Source organism: Sprattus sprattus, assembly GCF_963457725.1.
Source record: "Sprattus sprattus genome assembly, chromosome: 18".
NCBI lineage: Eukaryota > Metazoa > Chordata > Actinopteri > Clupeiformes > Clupeidae > Sprattus > Sprattus sprattus.
In genome coordinates, this window is record NC_137916.1 from 13,106,456 (window position 1) to 13,118,955 (window position 12,500).

Sequence of the window (12,500 nt, forward strand, 5' to 3'; positions counted from 1 at the left end):
AGTTTGTGCAGCATGGTTACAAGTATGAAAGCTATGAAAGAATGTACATGAACTGAAGCCCTCAGTTATCTCGCACAGTGGGACTGTTTCAGAAATTGTGCATCATTAGAATTACACCATGGCAGAACTTAACCAAACGGTGAATAGGTTGATCAGGTAATATGCCGTCACCAGAGCACCATATCTGTAAAAGATGTGGATTGATGTTACTGGAGCGGAGAGGAGGTGGGAGCGGGAAGTGTTCAAACGGGCCGCTCTCTCTCTCTCTCTCGCACCTGCTCTTGGTGTTGTCCTCTCATTGGCTGTCTCTGTCTGTCTGTCTTTCACCGTTTCTCTTCCTCTGTCTTGAGTGTGTCCCACCTGGCACGATTCCTTCTCTCTTTGTTCCACAGTGACGATGGCAAATTGATTTCAACAGTGTGAGAACATACAGACTAAAAGAGACACAGACAGCTCCGGATAGCACAGGGGCCACGCCCTTCCATCCCCCCCCCCCCCCCCAAACCCCTCAACACCCCACCCTACCCCTAATCCATTAACCACCCCTCCCCACCGCCGCATCATCCAGCCTTCGGCCTCCACGCACCCCTTCTTCAGTGGAGGAGGCCCATCTCATCCCTCCTTTCTGTCCTCTCTTCCTCCCCTCCTCCCCTCTGCCTCCTCCTCCGCCACCTCCTCGCCCTCCCCTCGCTCCTGCGGCGGCCCTGGCAGTGGTGTGTGGTGGGTCGGGGGCCAGGGCGACAGGGACTACAACTCTGCAGCAGCGGCGACGGCGGCAGCGGCAGCAGCTTGTCTGCATGGCTCGCAGCTTTATAGACTTTGATTCCTCTCCACCAACTTACCCCTCCTCTCCCCCTCTAAAACAATGACCTCTGTCCCCCTGGGGAGATTGACAAACCAACCGCTTCATCTTACATGCATGTGCAACTATAAGATTTTTTTTTTCCTTTTTTTGTGCTGTTTCTGATAAAGGACGGTTTCATGTGAAAAGTGCCAAAAAGCAAAAGTCCTGTTCATCCCAATGAAGCAGCTATTCCTCTTTGTGTGGAGCCTGTGAGACAAGTGTCAAAAGTTTTAATTTTTTACTATTTTTGTAAAGGCTGATGTGGACATAACAGTGCCCTGAAACCACAAGCGACTAACTGTTCTAACTGGGCAATGTTCTCTTTCTCTTTCTCTCTCTCACGGGCTCACTCGCTCTCTTTCTCTCTCTCTCTCTCTCTTTCTGTTTCGTACCGTTGTGCAGATGCTCTCATTTGCCTGTTTCTTCTGAAGGAAATTTGCTTTGTGTAGCTTCACTTCCTAAAACTCTGTCCAGAAGGTGTGCCATGCTCTTTTTTTCTGACCAGCTTACTGAAACAAATCACATTTTGGACATCTGTTTTAGATGATTGATTTATACCATCATTTTCCTATATTTGACTCTCACAAATTGATGGTGGTGGGTAGTGATGTATTTGTGAATCCAAAATAAACATTCAGTTGTGATGCACTATATCCTTGCCACTATCCACTATCTCTATGCTTACTACTGCTTCAAGACCCCCCAAACTCACCTCGTGCACCAGGCTTTCGTGCAGTACCTGCTTGAAGGGAAAGACTGACTGATATGTCAACATGCACCAGTTCAACCAGAGAGCCCTTGGGTCTTCCCATACCCCTCTTACCATCAAGAGCAAGTGGCCGTAAAAAAAATCCATCTGTAGACTGCTTCTCTCTCTCCCTCTCCGTCCCTCTCTCTCTCCCTGTACATCTCCTTCTCCCTCTCTCTCCCTCCCCCCTTTCCCCCTCTCTCTCTCCCTCTCCCTGTCCCCCTATCCTATCCCCCCTCCATCTCTGTGTGTGTGTGTTGACTGATGGATGACAGATCCGCTGGAGCTCTGCTGTTGTAATCACCGTGGCGATGTACTTTGAAGTCTTTTTCATTTGATGGAAAAAACACTAATTTCACCGATCTGCTTTAAAGTTTTCACCATTGTAACCCGACAGACTGCAAACGTTGCTATGATCTGCATGCTGTGAACAATAATCAAAAGAAAAAGACCATCGTGAAAAATTGACCTCGAATGTATGGTGACTTTTTACTGAAAGATTATATATATATATCTATATATTAATAAACCATTTGTTCCAATGAGACATTTTTTTATTGACTGCTTGTCTTCGTGGTCTCTGGAAGGCATTTTTTTGAAAATAACAGTTGTCCTGGGGGAGGGGAGTCCATGAACCCTTTCCTCAAAACCTGCCTGCCAACCCCCCGCTCCCCCATCCCTCCTTTCTGCTCATGTTGACATGTCCACAAGGGGATGTACATTGTACTGTGTGTGTGTGTGTGTGTGTGTGTGTGTGTGTGTGTGTGTGTGTGTGTGTGTGTGTGCACTTTTGTAAATGAGTGTTTCTATTTGTCCTGGAGCTGTCCTATGTGCTTGCGCGTGCTGGCCTCCTCTCTCGCTCTTTCTATCTCTTTCTTTGGCTGTCATGTGACCCTGTTCTCCTCCTTCCCTCTTAAGTGTATCTAGTGACTTGCTGTTCTGAATTGTGTTATAGTCTAGATTGTTTTATATACGTGTGTTTGTGTGTGTGTGTGTGTGTGTGTGTGTGTGTGTGTGTGCTCAACCTTAATTGTTTACAAATGTTCTGTCAATTTAAATGATATGTGTTCCCCTTGGAGATTTCTTTGCTTTGTCTCAAAAAAAAAAAAAAGAGAGAATTCCATTGAGGAAAGTACACATTACTGCTATGGGCAGAGTCTTCATTTTACACTATATTGTGAACTCATGCTGCACTGTGTTTACGCATATCTGAGAGCACTGAGTTCCATTGTTCTCACTCATCTTTATTACCGATGACCTTAGTGTGTCAGCGCCACTAAATATGAGTGAACTAATAGTCATTTAACACGATAAAAAGACTAACCAGCTGTGCGAATGCCTTCAGTCAAAGCTGTGCCCAGACAACAGACGCTTCCGGGGCGAATCTGGCCCTCGCTCGGCACCAGATGAGGGCTGGGTTCATGCCAGAGCCGCCTGTTGTCTAGGTTTGACCGTACATGACCTCCGTTTTTTTGTGAATCAGCTCCTCGGTACAAACCCAAGGACTCTGTTTACCTTCCAGTTTGGGTCCAGAATTATCCCGGTTCTGAGTGAGCAGGACCTCCGTAAGTCACCAGCCTCCCCATCTTCGATCAGCCAACTAATCACGCCCTTGCTCTCTCTCTCTCTTGGCTCTCTCATTGGCTGTCTGGCTTTACTTGGGAGCTGGGCTTTTTGTCATGCTGCCAGTGGCCCCTCTGCTTTTGGGGCAGGTTGTTTTTGTGTTTCTTTACTGCCACACAACAAGCGCTACACCAATCATGGCGGTCACTGGTAGCAGAGAGACACTGTTGTCATGGAGGCAGATTTGTGGGTACTGGAGGTAAAATCTTAACTCTGCATGCATGTCACAACTTATAACCAACACTACTTATAACAAACTACCACCATCTGCATGCCGGCTCAAACGCCTTCCATAGTAGTGTCATAGATATACCTAAGTTCATAAGTATATGTCAAATGAGTTCCTGTTCACCTGGAAGCAGTACGTACTTAGCCACTTAAAAAACAAAGCAAATTGCTGCAAATCTTTCCTTTGATGGCCTATAGATCAGGCCTCTCCTGACTCACTTACATTTAGGCTAAACCCCAAGGGGATTCGTCCTGCTTGTAGAGTTATGGAAGTGACCTAATGTGCATTGTTCCTCGTCCCCCCCTCCCCCCTCCCCTCTTCTTGCAGTGAACGCATGCTGGAGGGCTACTTCAGGCAAACCTTCAACGATGACCGAGCAGCTCCACTCTACTATTAGTCAGGGCTGGCCCATGCCCTGTCATCACATCACTCTCTCTCTCTCTCACCCTTTCTCTCACCATGTCTCTTGTTTTTTTTTTGCTCTTTGATATGTCCTTTTTTATTTTTTGACACCCTGTCACTCTGTAAGCCTTCATCTTTGCTGTCTCTTTGACTGTCTTTGTCTTTCCCTCTTTCTGTCTGCCTGTCTTTTTCTTGATGTCTGCTCTCTCTGTCTCTGGTCAACTTGGGCTGTGATGTTGAGAGTCTGCTGATGTTGAGTACTCCATGGAAATGAAGAGTGGAGACTGGCCCATACTGCTGTTGCTGGGGTCACATGGTTAATGCAGCACATCATATAGTTATATAGCATCATATTTAAATCCACTCAAGGTTGGCCTTTAAGTGTACAGGTTTTGTGTATAGAGTGAAGTTTTTTGGAGAGCTGGGAGATGGTAGATATGAATGGATCTCAAACTGAAATATTTTTTTGTCTCTATACAGTAACATATTAATTTAATCAGGAGTCGTAATGATTCAAATGTGTTTTTACTGTAAGTATACCTTTTTCTTTTCCGGCACTGACCGCACAGCACCAGAAAGCGATGATGAGCGATGGACATTGACACATTTCTTGATAATTCACTTCTCCTTAAATCTAAAGTGTTTAGGCTTGGATTACATCTTAAGCTTTGCTTTCTCTCTCTCAGCCAAACAGACTGTGCAAGTCCTCATGATCCTGTATGGTTACGGTGACCTGTTTCTGCTCAGCACACAAGTCTACAAATAGTAGAGCCTAGTACCTGTTCCTTTTTTGTAATAAATACAGAAATCGTTTTTAAAAATAGCAATCATCCATCCACTCTCCAGTGCTAAGAACGGTATTCACTGCAACGCTTTTTTTTTCTAAAGAGAGCTGCTACACATACTGATTTCCTCTGGTCTGTCCTAAAAGGTCAACTTGTTAGTCTGTGCTTGTAAAATAATAGGGTTTTTTTTCTGACAGTGTTTCAAGGCTTTGTTCTACTCCAATCTCTAGTAATGCCTGTGTGATGACCTATGACCTGGACCGACCCTGTGTTTAGTTGAGACGCAGTGAACTTACAGTAGATCTGGAGCATCAACATCATTGGAACTGTGCCTTCCTTTACAGTCTGTTTAATGCTCTGGGTAGCTTTTTTGATTTAAAAAATAAAAAATCCTTTAATTTAGTACTAGCATAAGGAAAGGGAAAAATACTCTGCAATGTTGTTTGATTTTAGAGTTTCTTTGTCTTTTCTATCTTTTTTATTTTATTTTATTCATTTTCAATTTTTTTTTTTTTTAAATCTGTTCATCTGATCTGAGAGGTTACCTGCAAATGTTGTTAGTGTTTGTAGTTATGCACAAAACTGTGCTTATGGAAAAATTGTGCAACATTCACTGCAAACCCTCCTCTTAGAATAACTGAGGCACTCCAATCTATATTGGGTGCTTTGGGAAAGTTTGACTACTAGAAATGGAGAAAAGATTTCTCAAAATGTGTGAATGTAAAATGGTTTATAATGTGTGTCTGTGTGAATGCAGAGAGTTCAGTCCACACCAAGACAGGCCTAATGGATATCTCATTACAAATGTCTAGTAAACTAGGTTTGTATGTATGTTTGATTTTGGCCAAGCGGAATCAAAATGCTTTTATATTGTTTATTGTGATGCAGCTTCTCTTTGGTTCATTTGTCTGTCTGTATGTCCAAAACTTTGCAGAATCTATATCTTTAAATTTATATCTTTAAATCTTAAAACATTTTTTTTTAAGTCCCACAGTTCTACGCATTGAATCACTACATTGAATGATTTGTCTGGGATCAAACTGTGGATTCCGGTGTCTGGCAAAACGAAACGAATAAATAACTAGCAGAAGCACAAGGACAAACTGGTCTGGTTTATTTGTAGAGTAGTACAGCAATGGGAGACATGGAGCACGACTGGTGATGTTACTACAGGCGCACGCTCACACTCCTCACCCCAGCATTCGACAGGAGGCACTGGACCAGTTCTTGGTGACAGGCTCTCCAGCGGTCATAGCATTGTAACTGACTGGCATTTAGATTTTACGAGAATTTATCAGGTGTAAAAATAGCACCAACAGTAACGCTGCTCTGTGTTTCAGAATATAAAAGTGGCGTAATGGCAGAGGAATGGCAGAGCAGTTATCCTAGATTCCCGGCCGTTTGGGCTTTGGCAAGGTGACGCCATTTCTGTGGCAGGAGGTGGAGAACATGCAGCCGTAGTAAAATCCAGTCTTCAAATCTGTGAGCTGATGTCACTAACAACTCATGTGGTCTGAAATGGGATGTCCATTGTAAAACACTTGAAAACCAATGACAACATGAAGAACAGATCTTACCAAGACTGATGGTGAGTGTTTGCAGGGAGAGGAGAGAGGTGATAAGTGTTTCGTTTCAGAATCAGAGATGGAATATAAGACATATTTTTTTTACATTTTGTATTTCTTTTTACACTTTGTAATTTTCAATCACAAAATGTCATAAACCCAACTATATTTACTAAGAGTTAGAAATAATACATGTGAGTTAGGCCAATGAATATACATAATTTATGGCTAGCCTGTCCTATAAACCACAGCTTGACTCTGTCTGGGCCTGCAAGACCCTGGAACTGTAGACTATTCAGATGACCATACTTTTGAATAACAAGCAATTAGCATTATGTGCTGTTGTGTCAGGACGGGTGAACAGCAACAACTCGTATTCATTCAGGTTAGCTGCCTCTCACAGAACCAGGCAATACCTCTCCCTTAACCCCCATTCTTCAAACGGGAACCTCCTCTTGACCTGACAGACATGCACACACACTGCTGCCCCCAACAAACAACAGGGCCGTGTACAGGGAGTGGGACGTGTGCAGAGGACGGGTAGAAACAGCGGAACAAGGCATCAACTCAACACTCTCACTAGAAAACAACCACCAATGTTTAATAAACCAATGTGCTGGTCAACATCTTTTGTCTGAGTGATTGCAGGTAACACATCACACACACAAACACACACACACCGACAACCCAACTGTGAGATAAAAGAGTTGGTGAACATCACATGATTAACATCTCTGTACATTAGAATCATGTTAAATTGAATTGCAACGTGAACGCCAATAAGACACAAAAATGTATGCATGTGTTTATTTAGACCACTCAATAGCTAAGGGACATGACACGAGAAACCCATATGAACCTCATATAAACTAGCACTTGATTTGAACACTGAAAGTGCACACGTTTTTTTGTTTGCCTTTTTTTAACTTTTAGATGGATAGCAGCACACAGGGAAATGGGGACTAGTTTTTAACAGTATTTTTCCAGCAGCAGTGTGGAAATTAACATGACGCACAACATGAAAAAAACCAGACATGTTCTTAAATTCCACACGTCTCATGATTCAGTTTCTCCCCTGAACTAAAACGTTCTGTGATGAGAGATTCTAGAGTGATGAGATTAACCCATTTCCTCCCCATCCCACCCAAAACCCCCCATGTGTTAGTAAGTGATAGGATTGTTTTGTGATTTGCCGTGTCAGTGTTGGAGGTGTATCTATTCCAGGAGATGTCTGCTCCACCACCCAAAATGATCAGCTCAGTGCTTGAATGTGGTGAGTCGTCTTCTTTGGATCTCCACAGCAGCTCTGTGGCTTCGTCATAGCATTTCGCTGTTTGGCTCAAGCAGTGCAAAACTAATGATCGAGGGCAATAACAGTCCTCTGGAAGATCTGGCCAATGAGACGGGTGAGTACTGGAAAGGCAGCCAATGAGGAGCAGCAATGCAGCACAACATTTGTCAATTTGTTTCTACCATATATAATAATAAAAAAATGACCTGTTGACCTGTCAGTGAATGTCAATGTTGCAATGTCAATTGTGCAAAGAAGTAATACTCCGCGTACATGTCATATTTAGAATAAATAAGTGATACATTTTTGATCTCTTACATATAGATTTATAGTTTGTATTAACTGCTGTTCTCAATACACTATGTCAGTTCTACCTCCACCTGTCAGTGTTTTGTGGATAGGGGTCACACATGGCATTTCTCTATTATATGAGGCACCGTCAGCAACTGGATTATCAGGATTCAACTGACCCCATGTGTAGGAAAGAAAAAAACACCCAGAGTAGGAGGACAACACGTCCTCACGCCAAGCAGGCTCTCTCACTCCCGCTCTCCATCTTCACTGCAACCTGAAAAACAGTCAGACAGACAAACATTCACCTTTTAAGTAGCTTCTTTTAAGGAGCTTCAATGCAAATCTGCAGACATCTTTGTTTTATTTTTACCTAAGCTAGTTTGAAATTGGCCAAACTGCTGAAATCAGTGTAAGCACTGACAATTTTGCCTAGTGAGGCTACAGGAAGAAAAAGGGGATATGAAAGGACTGACCTCCCACTGAGTCCATGTCGGAGTCAGACACGTGTGTTATGGAGAAGCGGGAGACACTGAAGCGTGACAGCTGGGGTGCTGGCTTCTCCTCGGCTGCCTTGGAGGGAGGGCTGGGTGGCAACACCACAGCTTCTGGAGCAGGCTCTACTGAGGAGGGGCTGGATATCAGAGAAAAGTCCTCCTCCCATTCAAAAGCTCCACCTTAAGAAAGCGAAGAAATGGAACAGGGGGGTGATAACGTCATGTATTTAGCGTTTATGTATTTATTTTATTTTACCAGCAGAGCACTTGCTAAATAGACAACGTTTGCACTACAGTATTGTGTTGCCTATAGCTACAGTATTGTGTTGCCTATAGCTACAGTATTGTGTTGCCTATAACAACGATATTGTGTTGCTTATAGCACATATACCCATACCTTCTTCTTCTGTGTTGTTTTCATCTGAGTTTTCATTGTTGTTGCTCTGATTGGAAGTCTGCACTTCTGAGGGATGGCTATTAGCCTCTGCTCCTGGTGGAAAGCTGTAGTCTGCCAAATCACCTGTGGGGCTCTCCTACAAAACCAGAATAAGCAGATAAGTGTACTTGTATACAGCACAATAGCAGGGCACATGCTAAGGAGTGAGTACAACTAGAGGGCTCCTAAATAGTCTGTCAGGGAAGACATGACTGACCTGGTCGAAGAGGAAGACGGTAACGTCATCGAAGAAGGAGACGGCTTTCTTCTTGCGCTCCAGCTCGTCGCAGAACGACTGCGTGAGCAGCGAGGGCATCTTGAGCAGACTGCGGAGGTGCCGGGCGCTGCTACGCTCGCTCACCACCACTGGCACTACGGTGAAGTCCTCGTCGCTCTCGTCACTCTCGCGCTCGTGGATGTTGTAGCTGCGCAGCTCCTCGTCTGACTCGCTGTCGTCCGAGTCCTCTTCGTCTGCGTCCTCACCGTCCCCCAGAGGGGCCCGGATGTCCCCATCCAGGCCCAGATCTGGGGAGGCGAGCTCTGCCATCAACACAGAGTCATACACACCATCTCCGTTACTCGGCGTCTCTTCTCCTTCTGTGTCGTCCCCCTCGTCCTCTCCTTCTCTGCAATCTTTACTGTTCTCTGTGTCTTGGGTGAGCTCTTCCCTGAAGTCCGCCAGGGTGGAGTCAGAGCCCAGTGACACCGTCTGTGAGTAATCCTCATTTGCTTTGTCTACCAGCGTCGCGGCCTCCTGCGAAGTGGACGACCCTTCCATCGGTGTTGATGTGCAGCAGTCGGACGACGCCTCCTCTGCCGAGTGCTCCGTCTCCAAACCTATCCCATCATCGGGAGTGGATTCCTTTGTCAAGCATCCTCCCATCTGCGGAGGGAAGGGCGACAGCACGTTGAGCACGGGGACGGCGAAGGGAGAGGAGCTGGGATCAGGCTCTCCGGCATCCCCGTCGGAGGATCGGGGCTGGGAGACGTCGCCGCTGTCCTTCAGAGATGCAAAACAGTAGCCCTCCTGCCTTTCACGCTCTGGGTCACATTCTTCCTTCTCCGCTCGGTGCCTGACAATATCCTCGTCTTCGTGGGTGCTGAAGAAACTGCTGACCCCATCACTGGGGCTCCTGTCATTTTCAGTGTCATAGTCAGAGAAATAGGCCGAGTCTCTATAAGGATTTTTCTCATTCAGGCTGCTAAGCAGTAGCTCCCCGTCGCTTGACGGGGGCAGGAGGACTCCTTCGATACTCTCATCCAAGTCGAGCTGGTGGACCATGTCGGGCTCATCTGACTCCAGGCTCACACTAAGAATGGGTTTCCCCTCCAGATCCTTTGGGCTGAATTCGGGAGATTCGTTATTCTCTGTGTCGTAGCCGCTATCTAGCGACTTGGGCTGGATCGAGGTGTGGTACACCTCAAGGCTGAAGCTCTTACAAGGGCTGGTCCTGGAGGTAAGGTTTATGGTCTCCTCCGCATGAGGTGCTTTAACTGGCCTCAGCAGAGGTCTATGGGCCAGGCTAACATCGCCCACCTCGGCGTACTCCAAGGGTGAATCCGCAAACACCCCAGAGGTGACGTCTGTGCCGTCGTCGTCGCTGCAGTCGTATAAGTCCACCAGGCTGATACTGGAGCAGCCCATGTTCACTCCGCTGTCACCTCCTCCACTGCACTCAGAGACAGATATGCACTCTGACAGGATCTCTGCATGTGACACCTTCTTGCCAGAGAGAATACTGATACTGCCTGTTGTGAGTCGTGTGTTACAGGTATTCAGACCCCACATGTTTCCCATCTGTTTTTCCGAAAGATCCCCTTGTGGTGTGATGTCTGTGTAAATGTCCGTGAAGTCTGCCGAGGGTGGCAGCATGTCTGCCTGTGACTTGGGTGAGTCTGTGGAACGGTTTTGGGCTCTTTCTCCACTATGGGGCATACTCTCCTCCACCGACAGGTTTGGGATTTTGTCTGAGGCTTTTTTAGAAACAGCATTTTTCTCTCCAGACTGTGCAATTTGCTCAGTTAGTTGGGGATTGTCTATGGACGGGTGAACGGTGACAGGTGATGCTGTCTCCTGTCCACCCTTATGGCACAAATGAATGTATGTCCCGCATTCACCAGATAAATCTGTATTCAGCGTCTTACTGGTGGATGACCTGTCGCTCCCTGTCGCTTCCAAGTAGGACACAGGTTTGGAGGTATTGGAATTGTCTTTGACTGCTACTTTTTCGGAGATTGATCTCCTGTCGCTGGAAGATGGTGTGGTATGGTGTAGGTCAAGGTAGACATCTTGAAAACCTACAGCTTGTCTGCTATCAAAATTATAACTGTTATTATTGGCAGACTGGTTTGAGGTCCAGTTTGTGGCCTCAGCCTCAGTGAAAAGGTCATCATCCTCCTCTATGTCGGCAGGACCATATCCAACATGCAGCCCATCGCCCGTCTCAACATCGATACTCACATATTGGGGCCTGGACAGGCTCTTCTGGAGTGTCCCTGTCATATCATAATAACCCTCGTTAGGCACACTCCTCTCTGCACTTGACGCCTGGTTGGCCTCTAAGTATGGGTCACAGCATCCAAGACTGGGACTGCTCAGAGACAAGGAGATGCCCATAGGGGTGTCCAGACCTGTGAGCCTTGGGCCCCTGCTCGCTTGCCTCCAGCTGTCCTCCTGCTCGTCCACGTAGTGGTCATTTCTGTACCGGACCTCCTGGTTGTCTGGAGACAACTTTTCACAGTGAAACGTGCCCCTTTCACTCGGGGAGAAGTACTGCCTGGATCTCTCGACGTCTCCGGAGCTGGTGCTCGACACTCTCCTCTGAAGAGGCTCCATGCTGAGGGAAATGTCCGGGCTCGCATCGGAGTCATAGGCACTAGTTTTACGACCCTCAGATGCAGACCAGTAGGTGTTTGGCTCGGGGTCGGCCGAGCACACCCTGCGCCCCATGGAGAACGTGCTGTGGCTCGCATCAAGCCCAGGGCTGTAGTCCAGGTTGGTGTCCTCCATATGGATGTTGCACTCCGCCGGCTCCTCGATGCGAATGTAATACTCATTGCTCACCGACGGACTGTGAGCGCTCAGCACTGGCACCACCCCTACGTGATCCGACTCATAGTACGAGGGAGATACCCCCAGGGTGAGGCCCTGTCCTTTGCTGGCCCCCGCAACATTTTCGAGTGGGTAGTAGATGTCCTGATACTGGGGGTTGCTCTGGCCCAGCGTACCCGTGGTCGACGAGGAGCAGTAGGGCTGTTCAGCTCGGGCCTGCTGCCACTTGTACTCGAAGTTCAGCCCATGGCTGGTCTCGGTGACCGTCAGGATGTCGTCCCCGGCCTCGGCATTGTAGCTGTCTGTCCCCGAGAAGTGCTCCAGCAGGGGGAAGGAGGAGGACACAGAGGAGGAGGCGAGGTCCCCTGCCGAGGCCCCGGGAGAGCCGCCGTCGCCGCTGCCACCGCCCAGGCCGGGTCGCAGGGAGTTCCATCGCTTCTCAAAGTCCTCCTCGGCTTTGCTCATGCCCTTGGCGCAGAGGTAGCTTAGCAGCAGGTGCACCTCCTCCGCCACAGGCCTCTGCTCTGGCTGGAGCCAGCAGAACTGCATCACCTCATACCTGAGCACACAAGAGTGAAGCAGTGAGTGGAGGAGGCATGAGTTCATTTAGGATTATTATCAATATGATAATTTCAGAATTTATTTCCAATATTCAATATGAGTAGTATAGAACACCAATAACTGTTAGAGCCATGTCCTGAAAATTGATTCAATAGTCATGAATTCTCAACTGGTTT

At 46.8% G+C, this 12,500-nt stretch overlaps 2 protein-coding genes across 3 annotated transcripts in view; one reads left to right on the forward strand and one right to left on the reverse strand.

The window, feature by feature from the left end:
• The window catches only part of LOC308379685 (BAR/IMD domain-containing adapter protein 2-like), a gene marked incomplete at its 5' end in the record, with an annotated part of 44,957 nt that extends 41,103 nt beyond the window's left edge, over positions 1-3,854 (forward strand). Inside the window, one exon of the mRNA XM_080856924.1 lies at positions 3,772-3,854. Within this exon, the coding sequence (XP_080713050.1) occupies positions 3,772-3,841 (70 nt within the window). The 3' untranslated portion in view covers positions 3,842-3,854. The remainder of the gene's footprint in view (positions 1-3,771) is intronic.
• A 1,891-nt stretch (positions 3,855-5,745) lies between these two features.
• Positions 5,746-12,500, reverse strand: part of aatka (apoptosis-associated tyrosine kinase a) — a 47,520-nt gene continuing 40,765 nt past the window's right edge. For both annotated transcript variants that reach the window (XM_080856062.1, XM_080856063.1), the window contains 4 exons: positions 8,929-12,322; positions 8,673-8,808; positions 8,255-8,455; positions 5,746-8,055 (listed from right to left, as the gene is read on the reverse strand). In XM_080856062.1, coding sequence (XP_080712188.1) covers positions 8,027-8,055; positions 8,255-8,455; positions 8,673-8,808; positions 8,929-12,322 — 3,760 coding nt within the window. In that variant the 3' untranslated portion in view covers positions 5,746-8,026. The remainder of the gene's footprint in view (positions 8,056-8,254; positions 8,456-8,672; positions 8,809-8,928; positions 12,323-12,500) is intronic.